The sequence below is a fragment of the Somniosus microcephalus genome, chromosome 5 (assembly GCF_052327205.1).
Source record: "Somniosus microcephalus isolate GS21.2 chromosome 5, FLI_Smic_1.0, whole genome shotgun sequence".
NCBI lineage: Eukaryota > Metazoa > Chordata > Chondrichthyes > Squaliformes > Somniosidae > Somniosus > Somniosus microcephalus.
Genome location: NC_140991.1, coordinates 82,621,676 through 82,636,022, shown reverse-complemented (window position 1 = coordinate 82,636,022; position 14,347 = coordinate 82,621,676). Strand labels below are relative to the sequence as shown.

The following is a 14,347-nucleotide window of genomic DNA, read 5'->3' as shown; positions in this document are numbered from 1 at the left end:
AGGGGCGATAGAAGCGAAGTTTGCAGTCGGAGGCGATAATTAGCGCCAGCCGCTAAACTTTGCGCCCGGCCGATAATTGCGCCCCAAACGGGGCGATACCGAATTTCTCCCCCATGGTCCATTAAATCCATGTGGGGCTGCATCCCAGTGTAAGTGCTGAGATGCACCAAACAAGAACCTTTGCTGCTGACTGTGGCAGATTCTCCATGGACAGGGGAGGTTCCCTAACTACCCTGCCAATGGCAGGTGCCCTTGTTAGTTAGGGGTGCAGCTAGGGTGCCCACCTACTGAATAGAATGGATAGTCTACCTGAAGAATGCCCAGTCTGGTAGGTATTGGGTTCCCTCCCAGAAAGATTTGCTTGCCCCCTTGGCAGGGTATTGACTGCATTGGCAGAAGAATGGAATATTCACAGAATCACAGAATCACAGAAACCCCACAGTGCAGATAGAGGCCATTTCGGCCCATCGAGCCTGCACCGACACATATTCCACCCGATCCCCGTAACCCCTACACCAACACATATCCCACCCTATCCTTGTAACCCCACGTATTTAATCCCCCTAACACTAAGGGTCAATTTATCATAGCCAATCAACCTAACCTGCACATCTTTGGACTGTGGGAGGAAACCGGAGCACCCGGAGAAAACCCACGCAAACACGGGGAGAATGTGCAAACTCCACACAGACAGTCGCCCGAGGCCGGATTCGAACCCGGGTCTCTGGCGCTGTGAGGCAACAGTGCTAACCACTATGCCACCGTGCTGCCTATTATAGGAACAAAGCAAGTTATGAGGAAAGGTTATAAAATTGGAAAGACAAACAGAAAATATTGGCAACACTCAGCAGGGCAGGCAGCATCTGAGGACAGAACAGACAAGAAGCTTTGTGCATGGACCCTTCCTCTAAACTAAGAAAATTGAATTTAAGAAAGCTGGGCTTATTCTGGCTGGAAAAGACACTATGAGATGACCAATAGAAGTTTTTAAAATTAAGAACATGATTGTTAAAGTTCATACAGACAAATTGTTACTGTATATTGAAGAAGGGTTCAAAAAGTAGGGGACATACATTTAAAAGTTAGGAGTACATAAAAATTTCAGGCAGAACAATTTCAAGCAAGGGGTTTTTAAACTATGGATTAACTTATAAGGGAGAGCACTAAAGCAAACTGTATAAATGGTTGCAAGAAATCATTAGATATGTTTCTAGAAATACAAAGGTTAAGGGACATGTCAAGTAAGGCTGTAAGAATTAAAGTTGACCAAAAAGTGACAGACTAATCAGGCCAAATGGCCACTTCCTGTTCCTAAAATTTCTTTCAGTGCCAGCTGTGGCTCAGTGGGTAGCACTCTTGCTTCTGCGTCAGAAGGTTGTGGGTTCAAGTCCCACTACAGGGACTTGAGCACAAAAATCTAGGCTGACACTCCAGTGCAGTGCTGAGGGAGTGCTGCACTGTCGGAGGTGCCGCCTTTCGGATGAGACATTAAACCGAGGCCCCATCTGCTCTCTCAGGTGGACGTAAAAGATCCCAAGGCACTATTTCAAAGAAGAGCAGGGGAGTTATCCCCGGTGTCCTGGCCAATATTTATCCCTCAACCAACATAACAAAAACAGATTGGCCCAGAAATTCGGGTCTCCTCGGGCGAGTACACATGGGGTACTCACCCGTAAGCCCAATGGAAGTGCTGGTTTCGTGCATGCGCGGGAAACCGGCACTTCCGTTCCCCTGAAAGGGGTTCAGAATTCGAACGCGTGCGCAGGAGAGGCTGCGCGTGCGCATCGAACTTACGTTTCTTTTGCAGGTTTTCCTGGGAGGGTAAGTCTCCAGAAGTTAGATATGTAAAAAGCAGTCGCAAGGCCTGCTTTTTACAAGGTAAGTGGTGAATTAATTAAAATTAAAACATTTTTTCCACAGGTTTATTATTTTTAAATACTTTAAAGAAAGGTAAGTTTATTTTTAGCCCTGTTAGAAAATGTAATTAATTGTTTCAAAAATTTAAATTATTGTTTAAAATAGTTATTTCATGTAATTTATAGTTTATTTTAAAAATGTGATTTAAAAAAAAATTATTTGAAGATTTAGTGATGTTTTGGGGCTTATAGTATTTATAGGTTTGACAGGTACTTATGAATGAAGCATTCCCTACTACCATTGGCTCTCCATGGCCCACATGATCCCAGGGGACGCATCGAACTAACTGCGCCCCTGGGATACACAAGCACTGCGCGCCGGCAGTTGGAGGAGGCCCAGGATCAGAATCCCACGCGGGCCCACAGCTCAACGGCGGGCGCGGTAGGTAAGTGCAGGTCGGGGGCTTGCACCCGCGGGAAGCCCCCGACCCAAATTTCTGGGCCATTATCTGGTCATTATCACATTGTTGTTTGTAGGAGCTTGCTGTGTGCAAATTGGCTGCCGCATTTCCTACATTACAACAGTGACTACACTTCAAAAGTACTTCATTGGCTGTAAAGTGCTTTTGCACATCCGGTGGTCGTAAAAAGTGCTGTATAAATGCAAGTCTTTTTCTTTCCTTCCTCTAATATAATGGTCCAGAAATTAGATGACACTGCGCCTGTCTACACAGGTGCTACACGAGTGCCTCAATATTCTATGTGGCAGGCATGAATCACATGCTCATTACGAGCCAGAAGTGCACCGCCCGCCATATTGGCATAGGTCAAAAATTAGGTGCCCAGGAGGACCTGTGCCTGAATTTGCGCACAGCAAGATCCCACAAACAGCATTATGTGATAATGACCAGATAATGTTTTAGTAATGTTGATTGAGGGATAAATATTAGCTAAGACACCAGGGATAACTCCCCTGCTCTTCTTCAAAATAGTGCCATAGGATCTTTTCCATCCACCTGAGAGGACAGGCGGGGTCTCGGTTTAACATCTCATCCAAAAGACAGCACCTCCGACAGTGTAGCACTGGAGTGTCAGCCTAGATTTTTGTGCTCAAGTCCCACAACCTTCTGACATCAGAGGCGATGGTGCTACCAACTGAGCCAAAGCTGACACTAGCAGTAGCAGAAAAATTCCTCCGCATAGTTTGTCATGAAATAAACCCAGAGCTGTCCCTTTATTCGATACTCTGCCTCTTTTCATAGATCAACCCTACTTACCTAACTTCCCACTACAGCGATCATTTTTCTCTGCAGAAACACACTTAGGAGTAAATTTTCATCTTTCGTGCTCCCGGCACAGAGCTTTGCACGCTTGGCGCACATAGTGGAATATGGGCATGCACAGCTCCCACAGTTTTCTGCCTGTTAATTTACCCCCTGGTTGCCTCTTGAACATTTCAAAGTTATAATGGCTTTGCCTGCAAACATATTGCACGAGACAACAACAGCTGCAGCCTTACCATTTCACTTTCTGTATCCAGTGCTGAAGTAGCTTCATCTAGGAGGAGGATCTTGGGGTTTCGGACTAATGCTCGGGCAATGGCAACACGCTGTTTCTGACCTCCAGACAGCTGGGCACCCTTGTCTCCTACACACGTATTGTATTTCTAAATAAATTGAGTAAAATAAATAAAATTACTATTTTAGCATTTTTACAAATACTGCTTTTTATGTTATTTTACTTGCAGCTACTGTGCCTAGATTAACTGTGGTCTAGTTGTTTTTGATATTAGTTTAATAGCTTCAGGATGAGTAGGTCCTGACTCTTTACATGTATAAAGTGGCACTACTTCAGAATGAGACCAATATAATAAATGTCGTGGCACTGCAGTCAGTGATGAGCTGCTTTACAACAGGCATGTTATAGCATGTAATACACAATGTATATTACAATAAAAGAAAGACAGTTCCTTCCCTGTCCACTCATGATAAGGTTTGCAAAAGTATTAGAAAGGAAATAATATGCACCCACACAAATCAAGGAAATAGACATTTTTTGGATTGGGGCTATCATTTACCCCACTGATCCACTGAATGCCTGCCTCCTGATTTCATGGAGGAAGCTACTAACCTCTACAATAAGCAGCTGGTCTTACAGTCAACATGTGCTACTCCCACCAGCACTTTAGGGTAAACAAGCTGTTCTATTCAGAATTTATTACCGAGCTGCTATATGATTATATACTGAGTGCAACCATGCAGAAACTTACCTCGGGGAGAGTATCAATAAAGGAATGTATGTTTGCTGCTTTGGCTGCAGCCACTATCTCCTCCTGCGACACGGCCCTGCTGTTGTCCCCGTAGGCAATGTTATCAGCAATACTGCAGTCAAACAGAACAGGTTCTTGGGACACAATACCGATCTGTGCCCGAGCCCACTGAACGTTGAGATCCTTTATATTGTGTTCATCGAAAAGCTGGAGAAAAATGATTTCAAGAATCAGTGCTTTACCTCGTGCCATTAAAGTAGATGTACATTGTGGACTGCATGCAGCAGGATCAAAAGATGATGAGATGCTAAGGATCTACAGTTACTGCATAGCAAAATGTAGGATTCCTGCACAGCAACTTCATGCAAACATATGGCAAAGTGATTATTAATGCCTATCACATACGCATGATGGCAACAAGAAAGGCTATTAATAATTTTGTCATGCCCAAGTCCTGCAACAATATTAACAGACATTTCCGACAGGCGCTGGTTTTGATTTACACCATTACAATTTTTGAGCGACCATACTTCAATAAAATGTTTTTATTGTTGCATTTTTTAATACTTACTCTTTGCAAATAAACACCTGTTTTCATATTATCCTCATGGAGAAAACAGGACAGGATAATCCACCATGTGGGCAGCTATGTGGATGCTGTCAGTGCAGGATCAATGAGTGATGAAGTATGATCAGGGCCATTGATTTGCAGTGATCGAAAATGTCAAATTCTGCTCATCTTACATGGGATTAAATTCTGTACTTTGGTTCATTTTTCTATGAAAATGAAATCAGTGATCTCGCCCATGCCATAATTAAAATGAACATCCATTGACATCACTTTAAGAAATAGGATTTTAAGGAATAAATGGCAAAAGGGACAGTTTTTCACAATATTTGTGATGCTGCAGCTATGCTTGAGATGTATGTTTCCAGTTGCTGTAATGTGCAATGGTTTTGTAATTTTGTAAAAATTTCAAATATGAAAATTCATGATTTTCTAAGTGTAACAACAAATATTTTCAAATGTCAGGGAAAAGAGAGAAAGAACATCACTATCGCCTCTTTTGAAATTAAAACAAGAAAAAAAAAACACTCAACCAACCCCCCCTTTTTCTTGGGGCATTTTGTTTATCAGCTTTAAATAGCTTTACAGTGTGGGGATGAGTATTATAACATGCATAAGCATCTTCTATCAGTGTTTCACAAACATCAGTATCAACTTCTTAAACACTTTTCACATTTTTAATGCATCAATCTGAATTTCATGAACCACTGGATCTCAGTTGAAAATATCAATGTGAAAAATCTAATTCTTTTCACAGTGCATTCCAAGATATATGAAAAACTCTTTAAAAAATCAGGTACAACTGTAAAATTGATGTGCTATAACTTCAAATGCATTGATCCAAACATTATTCAGCATTTCACTTATAAAGTCACTTAATAAAGTGAATAGAACTAATAATCTGGAGATAAAGGGCTGGATTTTCCTCTGATTGGAGGATTAGTGGCAGAGCAGGACTTCCTCCTGCCCACATGACTTTATCACTAACCCACCAGTTTTTGCACCTGGGGCTCTAGTTATGTTTGTAGGGTGGGTTAGGAGTGGTAATACCACTGGGTTACCACTGCTGGGAGGAAGGGATATAGAGTGGTACTGCAGTATCTAAAACATTGCAGGGTCCAATGACCACAAGAACTGGAGCCACAAGGGATTCTAAATGGCTTAAGTAAGGACTAGAAGGAAAAAACTTTCAGGGACTGAGGGCAGCCCCTGTACACGGAGGTTCCTGAAGCAGTCAGTGCAACTGCCACCATCCCAAGAGTTGCCACACTCAGTGCAGGAAGAGGTTTAATGACCTCACAAGGTTAATCAAGATACTGGGGGCAGTTTTGGTGTCTGACGTTCATTGGGTCATAGAGTTATACAGCACGGATAGAGGCCCTTCGGCCCATCGTGTCCGCGCCGGCCATCAAGCCCTGTCTAATCTAATCCCATATTCCAGCATTTGGTCCGTAGCCTTGTATGCTGTGGCATTTCAAGTGCTCATCCAAATGCTTCTTAAATGTTGTGAGGGTTCCTGCCTCCACAACCCTTTCAGGCAGTGAGTTCCAGACTCCAACCACCCTCTGGGTGAAAAAGTTCTTTCTCAAATCCCCTCTAAACCTCCCGCCCTTTACCTTGAATCTATGCCTCCTAGTTATTGACCCCTCTACTAAGGGAAAAAGCTCCTCAGCATCCATCCTATCTATGCCCCTCATAATTTTGTACACCTCAATCATGTCCCCCCTCAGCCTCCTCTGCTCCAAGGAAAACAAACCCAATCTGCCCAGTCTGTCTTCATAGCTGAAGCGCTCCAGCCCTGGTAACATCCTGGTGAACCTCCTCTGCACCCTCTCCAACGCGATCACATCCTTCCTGTAGTGTGGCAACCAGAACTGCACACAGTATTCCAGCTGTGGCCTAACCAGTGTTTTATACAGCTCCATCATAACCTCCTTGCTCTTATATTCAATGCCTCGGCTAATGAAGGCAAGTATCCCATATGCCTTTTTTACCACCTTATCCACCTGTTCCGCCGCCTTCAGGGATCTGTGTACTTGCACACCCAGATCCCTCTGACCCTCCGTCTTGCCTAGGGTCTTACCATTCATTGTGTATTCCCTTGCCTTATTAGTCCCCCAAAGTGCATCACCTCGCACTTTTCCGGGTTAAATTCGTCGATTATGTTGACAAGTGTTTCGATTCATTTTCGTGGTCGGGCCTGATTTGAATACTTTTGGCAGAGTACCAGCAGTGAATCAGCACTGACAGACAGCTTGCCAATTGAGAGAATTCTCATATGGAGCTGTGAGTGCCACGTATGTTGCTCGTTGCCTCTGTGGGAACCCTGCCAGTCAGTAGAACTGGATGGTTCTCTCTCTTTGTTAATCTGGTTCCATTGAGAAGGAAATGAACTGCAAAGCCCACTTAAAGAGAGCATCAGTGGCTTCCTTTATATGATGATGGGATACTGCCTGACTAATATGTGAAAGGTCACCAGATGCTGCCTGGGAGGATTCAGTCTCAAAGAAATTCAAGACAGTGGTGACTTTGATTGGTTCAGACAATGCTGTCCGCATGGTGGAAGTGGGCTGCAGGCCTTCAGCCAGCAGTTGATCTATCTCCTCAGTTGTCTCTGGGGGGAATGGAGAACCTTCAGAGGCGGTGCGTGCAGAGAAATCTAAGTAAGACCTTCTTGCTCTGTAAACCCTGATGAGCGAGTATCTGCATGTAGGCTACAAACATCTTCTGTGATTTCTCACACTAAGTGCCTCCAATCTAACCTCTTCCATATCCCCATTCTTCTCTTCTTCAAAACATTGGAATAGAGGGATATGGGATACTTGCCTTCATTAGCCGAGGCACAGAATATAAGAGCAGGGAGGTTATGATGGAGCTGTACAAAACGCTAGTTAGGCCACAGCTGGAATACTGTGTGCAGTTCTGGTTGCCACACTATAGGAAGGATGTGATTGCATTGGGGAGGGTGCAGAGGAGATTCACCAGGATGTTACCTGGGCTGGAGCACTTCAGCTATGAGGAGAGACTGGACAGGCTGGGGTTGTTTTCCTTGGAGCAGTGAAGGCTGAGGGGGGGATCTGATTGAGGTGTACAAAATTATGAGGGGCATAGATAGGATAGATAGAAAGGAACTTTTCCCCTTAGTAGAGGGGTCAATGACCAGGGAGCATAGTTTCAAGGTAAGGGGCAGGAGGTTTAGAGGGGATTTGAGGAAAAACTTTTTCACCCAGAGGGTGGTTGGAATCTGGAACTCACTGCCTGAAAGGATGGTAGAGACAGGAACCCTCACAACATTCAAGAAGCATTTAGATGAGCACTTGAAACGCCATAGCATACACGGCTACGGACCAAGTGCTGGAAAATGGGATTAGAATACACAGGGCTTGATGGCCGGCGCGGACACGATGAGCCAAAGGGCCTCTTTCTGTGCTGTATGACTATGATTCCCATTGGGAAATCCATGTCCCCAGTTCAAAACTGTGCTTTCTGCAGAGCTGACTAAATAAAGCAGGAAAAGTGCTGACAGAACCTCCGGTACACCAAACAGCTATAATCTGAATGCAGGGAAAGTAACACAAACCTTCAGCTCCAGCAAACAAAATGGCCTCTTTATGTCGTATCCATCTAAGGGATACCACTGTGCTGCTCATACGGCCATTTGTGCAGTGGTGTCAGGTTGGAAGTTCAGTGGTAAAATTGGGCACACCCACCTAATTCCATTTAAATATGGTGGGGCAGGCTCAGGTGGGTGTTAAAGGGGAATGACGGATTCTGGGAAGGAAAATTCCAATGCAATTTTTTGGGGGTGAATTTGAGGTGGTAGGTCTGACTACCCCATTTTACTCAGTGTAGCGCTCCAAAAATGCCCGTAAATGAGTGGTAATTCTAAGAAAACTCCAGGCTAAAGCTTCCATTATCCTTCAGTTTGTGAAACACATAGGTGATTATATGGATTACGCAACGTAAGTTAGCAAAATGCTGATCCCGTTGAAAGGGAATAAATCACCTACCACTTTCCCATTTAGTGGGTCATAGTACCTCTCCAGCAGCTGAACAGTGGTGCTTTTCCCGCAGCCACTACTGCCCACTAGAGCCAAGGTTTCTCCCTTCCCAATTGTAACTGTCAAACCTTGTAACACAGCCACATCGGGGCGAGTAGGATAGTTAAAGGTAACATCATCAAACTTGACTATTCCTTCAAATGTACCCTTAAAGAAAAATCAGAAGAACAACATTTAATACCATTTTAAGATTAGATAAAAACACATCCTGAATTACTTTTGCAAAGATATATTTTTCAAATGTTCTGGTGTCTATTTACAGCGTTAGAAAGCAAATAGGAATGTATTAGGCAAAAATTTACATTTTGTACAGCCAGTGAGTAGCATTTTATCAGAACATTTTTGCTTGTGAAATAAAATGTCAGGACCTACTTTTAGCCCTCAGGTGTCAACTGTGAAGACTTCTGCAGATGCATGGCAGGCCTTGGTTGAACTGTAAGGACCTACGGCCAAGGACTGCTTAAGCTTTCATTTCTTTAATTCATTCTCAGGAAGTGGGTGTCACTGGTAATGCTTTGATACAACTGAAGGGGGAGTTAAAAATCAACCACGTTGACTCCATGTGGATCTGGAGTCAAAAAGTGGCCGGACCGGGTAAGGATGACTGGCTTCCTCCCCAAAATGACATTAGTGAACCAGATGTTTTTTTTACATGAGAATCTGACAACTTCACTTTTACTGATACCAGCTTTTTATTTCCAGATTTTTTAAATTGAATTCAAATTCTCAATTTGCCATGGTGGAATTTGAACTTGTGCTGTCTGGATTACTAGTCCAGTAATATGACCACTACACTACTGAACCTGTCAAACAAATAATAATCCATCACCAGAGATCAAGCCCCCGACATTTACGGGGAGGCCACCATTTTGTATCTGTCCCGATATGACACTGCAATGTCTAAGACTGGTGGTTCTTCAGGGCAACAAGTGCATTAATTGAAAGACTCCAGTTGAGGTGTAAGTGTCTGTAATCCAGTAAAGAAGAACCCAGCTTTCTGGCCCCAAGGAAAGGAAACCCACAATGAGCATGTAGCAGGCCCAGTGGAAGGAGACACCTTGGCAGTGAGTGCCATCTTGAGGAACCCCTGAAATGTTACTCAATGCCGGAAGAAGTTCACTGACCTGTCCAGGGCAGCCAAGGTTACAAGGAGCATTCTTACCTAGTAATAATGCACTGTAGAAATCATGTTTGCCAGTTGCAGCTATCTTGCCCTCACAGCCATTGCACACCACCTGCACCTTAGCACCTTAACAGCAATGCGTAGCAGGTACTCCAGCAAATTTCACATCACCTTCTTTTGCAAGTGTTTACATACTCACAGCTGAACACATAGAACCGCAGTAGAAGACTCATGTGATAGGTATTTCATTGTCATTATCTGTTCTCACCTCCATCAAAGAACCCTTTTGGTCACCTGGGTTGCGTTCCATTTTATGGCGCACAGAAGGCATTCACATACTCTTCTTAAAGGCAAGGAAGTGCCACTTTCTGTGCAAGGCACCAGGGCTGCAGAGAACCTATGTCAATGACAGTCACGAGCTGGGCTTGTAATATCCCGTGCACTCAGCTACCCACAGTGCCATCGTGCACAGCAGCCCACGTGATGTGGCTCTAGCAGCTTTAATGCTGGAATTTCAAAAAAAAGCCCTTTTATGCCTACTTCCTGGTGCTGATGGGATTACTCACCTGTTCCTTTGCGCTCTCTGAAGGTTGCTACCCACTCGTGCTTTCAGCATCAATACTAGACGTTGAGATTAAGATTTTGGAGAATCTAAATCTTGGAGCTACTGAACCCAAAGTGAAGATTTCTGAATGTTCATCTCTGATAAATTATCAGAATAAAGTCTACTTTGCAAAAATAATTTGAGCAGACTAAACTAGAAACCCATTAACCTCTTTTTATTTCTCTGCAAAATAAACATTTCCACAATAAAAACAGAAAATGCTGAAAATACTCAGCAGGTCAGGCAGCATCTGTGGAGAGAGAAACAGAGTTAACGTTTCAGGTCGGTGACCTTTCATCAGAACGTAAAAATGTTACAGATGTAACGGCCTAGAAATTGAGTTTGTGCTGCGCCGGGGCTTAACGCCGGAAATTTAGCGCCGGTGCTAAGTCGCGCTGTGCGCGCCAAAAATTCAGTAGCGCCACGCCCAAACGGCTGCCGGCGCTACTGAAGGCTGTTTGCGCCTGAAAACTGGCGCTACGCGCCGCATTGCGGCGCTATTCCGGCGCTGCGGCGCCCGATGCGGTGCGGCAGGCTCGGGAAGTGCAGGCCTCCTCCTTCAGTTAAGGAGGAGCTGCCTGCACCCGCCCGCTGGCCGGTTAAATCGCCACAAAAATTAGCCCGGCACCTCGGGGAAGTGCCGGGCTCGCAGCCGAGAAGCATCTGTTCCGCGGGGGGGGGGGGGGGGGGGGGGAGTCCGGGGAGGGAGGTGCGGGCAGGCGGCCGGCGGGAAAGCGGCCAGCCGCCACTCCACCTTTATGCGCCGGCGCAAAGTCGTGCAAGACTCTGTTGCCAGAGTCTTAGTTGCGGCTGCCACGGGCGAGGCGGCCGCAACTGAATTTCGGCGCTGGGGCCCGTCACCACGGCAACCGGGACGCTGCGCACACCGATGACGTCATCGGTGCCGGCGCAGCGCTACCGGTGTAACGCCGATGTTGGGCCCTAGTCAATTTCAAAACCGGCTGTAAGTCCAGCGCAATGCCCTCTAGCGCCGCAAAATGGGTGCTAAGCCCACTCAATTTCTAGGCCAACAGGTTTTAAGCATGAAAGGTCACCGAACTGAAACGTTGACTCCATTTCTCTCTCCACAGATGCTGCCTGACCTGCTGAGTATTTCCAGCATTTACTGTTTATATTTCAGATTTCCAACATCTGTAGTATTTTGCTTTTGTAAACATTCATAGTTCATGCTACATATTTGCCTAGATTATGGGAATCTGGCAAACATTTCTGGCATTATTATCCAAAACAGATGAATGTTTGTTTCATAGTTTTGTGTCAACTGTTTGGTGGGCAGCTGCTTCTGAGTAACCCGAGATTATAGCATTTTATAGACTTTAATTTTCTACTTTACAGGACAGTGAAGTACTTACAGGAACATCACCAGCGTCACTATAGCTGTTTATAGATGGCACTTGCTCAAGCAGCATATAGATGTGGGCTGCTGATATCTTGGCCTTTGCATAGTCAGGTGCAAATGAGCTGGTCTGTCCCAAAGCCATAGCTCCAAATACAATTGCTGAGAATACGCTGGAATAGTCACAAAACAAATTAAGCAACGCACAGTCTTACCTTTACTAACATGCTAGTGATGTACACATTGATAATTCAGAAAGGAATTTATCAAAATCCTCATACAGTACATAAACATCTTATTGCTTCATCTTAAGTGGCTGTAATACATATCGAACGTAAATATGTAGAAAACAAGTTATTTGGAAGACCGTTAACAAAACCATATAAGCTTTCTTTACAAAATGCAGTTTATAGGTGGCATTGGCAACAAAGGGCTATGAACTTAATTACAAAGCGCTAATCATACCGGCGTACAGAAACAGCAGGGCAGCAGACAGGCAGCCCCACCAATGGTGTTCTTCGGCAGTCACCAGGAAGCGCATCACAGCTGCCCGAGTACATCCTTCCCTGATCTCAGCTCAGAAACTGACAGTGGGGGAAAGAGAACCCGAGTATGTCTTCTCCTGTGATGCTCCAACGCATTGCCCACCACACCATCAGACATGGAGAGAGATGGAAACAAATAGAAGCTATAGATGGGAAAAGCACAAGACCATGTAAGGAAGGAAAAATATAGATAGAGGGATAGATAGACATTTTGAGGAAAAGAAAGAGGGAAACAAAATTAGAAAATATTGGAAACGCTCACAGAATTACATTATATTGAAATTACCACACGGTAACAGGCCATTCAGTCCAACCAGTCCATGTTGGTGTTTATCCTCCACATTAGCAGTCATCATAGTCCCATATGCTCACCCTGTTTCCAGGGCCTGATAATCTACATCCTAGGGTACTTAAGGAAGTGGCCCTAGAAATAGTAGATGCATTGCTAGTCATCTTCCAAAATTCTATAGACTCTGGAACAGTTCCCATGGATTGGAGGGTAGCTAATGTTACCCCACTGTTCAAAAAAGGTGGTAGAGAGAAAACGGGGAATTATAGACCGATAAGCCTGACATCGGTAGTGGGGAAAATGCTAGAGTCCATTATAAAAGATGTAATAGCAGAGCACTTGGAAAACAGTGACAGGATCGGACAAAGTCAACATGGATTTACAAAAGGTAAATCGTGCTTGACTAATCTACTGGAATTTTTTGAGGATGTAACTGGTAGAATAGATAAGGGAGAACCAGTGGATGTGGTGTATTTGGACTTTCAGAAGGCTTTCGATAAGGTCCCGCATAAGAGATTAGCGTGTAAAGTTAAGGCACATGGGATTGGGGGCAAGGTATTGACTTGGATAGAGAACTGGTTGGCAGACAGGAAGCAAAGAGTTGGAATAAACGGGTCTTTTTCCGAGTGGCAGGCAGTGACTAGTGGGGTACCGCAGGGATCAGTCCTAGGACCCCAGCTATTCACAATATATATTAATGATCTAGACGAGGGAACTAGATGTAATATCTCCAAGTTTGCAGATGACACAAAGCTGGGTGGGCGTGTGTGCTGTGAGGAGGATGCCGAGAAACTCCAGTATGATTTGGACAGATTGGGTGATTGGGCAGATGCATGGCAGATGCAGTATAATGTGGATAAATGCGAGGTTATCCTCTTTGGTGGCAAAAACAGGAAGGCAGATTATTATCTGAATGGCAATAGATTGGGAGAAGGGAAAGTGCAACGAGACCTGGGTGTCCTTGTGCACCAGTAGCTGAAGGTAAGCATGCAGGTGCAACAGGCGGTTAAGAAGGCAAATGGTAAGTTGGCCTTCGTAGCGAGAGGGTTTGAGTACAGGAACAAGGATGTCTTGCTGCAGTTGTACAGTGCCTTGGTGAGACCACACCTTGAGTATTGTGTGCAGTTTTGGTCACCTTATCTGAGGAAGGATGTTCTTGCCATGGAGGGAGTACAGCGAAGATTCACCAGACTGATACCTGGGATGGCAGGAATGACATATGAGGAGAGATTGGGTCGATGGGGCTTATACTCGCTGGAGTTTAGAAGAATGAGAGGGGATCCCATTGAAACTTATAAAATTTTAACAGGACTAGACAGACTAGATGCAGGAAGGATGTTCCCGATGGCGGGGGAGTCCAGAACCAGAGGTCACAGTCTAAAGATAAGGGGTAAGCCATTTAGGACAGAGACGAGGAGGAATTTCTTCACCCAGAGAGTGGTGAACCTGTGGAATTCTCTACCACAGAGGGCGGTGGAGGCCAATTCATTAAATATATTCAAGACGGAGTTGGATATATTTCTTAAGGCTAAAGGGATCAAGGGATATGGGGAGAAGGCAGGGACAGGGTACTGAGTTTGGATGATCAGCCATGATCTCATTGAATGGCGGAGCAGGCTCGAGGGGTCGAATGGCCTACTCCTGCTCCTATCTTCTATGTTTCTATGTTTCTATT

At 44.7% G+C, this 14,347-nt stretch overlaps 1 protein-coding gene across 2 annotated transcripts in view; it reads right to left on the bottom strand.

Annotated features, from left to right (window-relative positions):
* The window catches only part of LOC147117159 (ATP-dependent translocase ABCB1-like), a 101,503-nt gene that overhangs the window by 2,450 nt on the left and 84,706 nt on the right, over window positions 1-14,347 (bottom strand). For both annotated transcript variants that reach the window (XM_085987906.1, XM_085987907.1), the window contains 4 exons: window positions 11,855-12,011; window positions 8,704-8,901; window positions 4,126-4,332; window positions 3,376-3,522 (listed from right to left, as the gene is read on the bottom strand). In XM_085987906.1, the coding sequence (XP_085844032.1) occupies window positions 3,376-3,522; window positions 4,126-4,332; window positions 8,704-8,901; window positions 11,855-12,011 (709 nt within the window). The remainder of the gene's footprint in view (window positions 1-3,375; window positions 3,523-4,125; window positions 4,333-8,703; window positions 8,902-11,854; window positions 12,012-14,347) is intronic.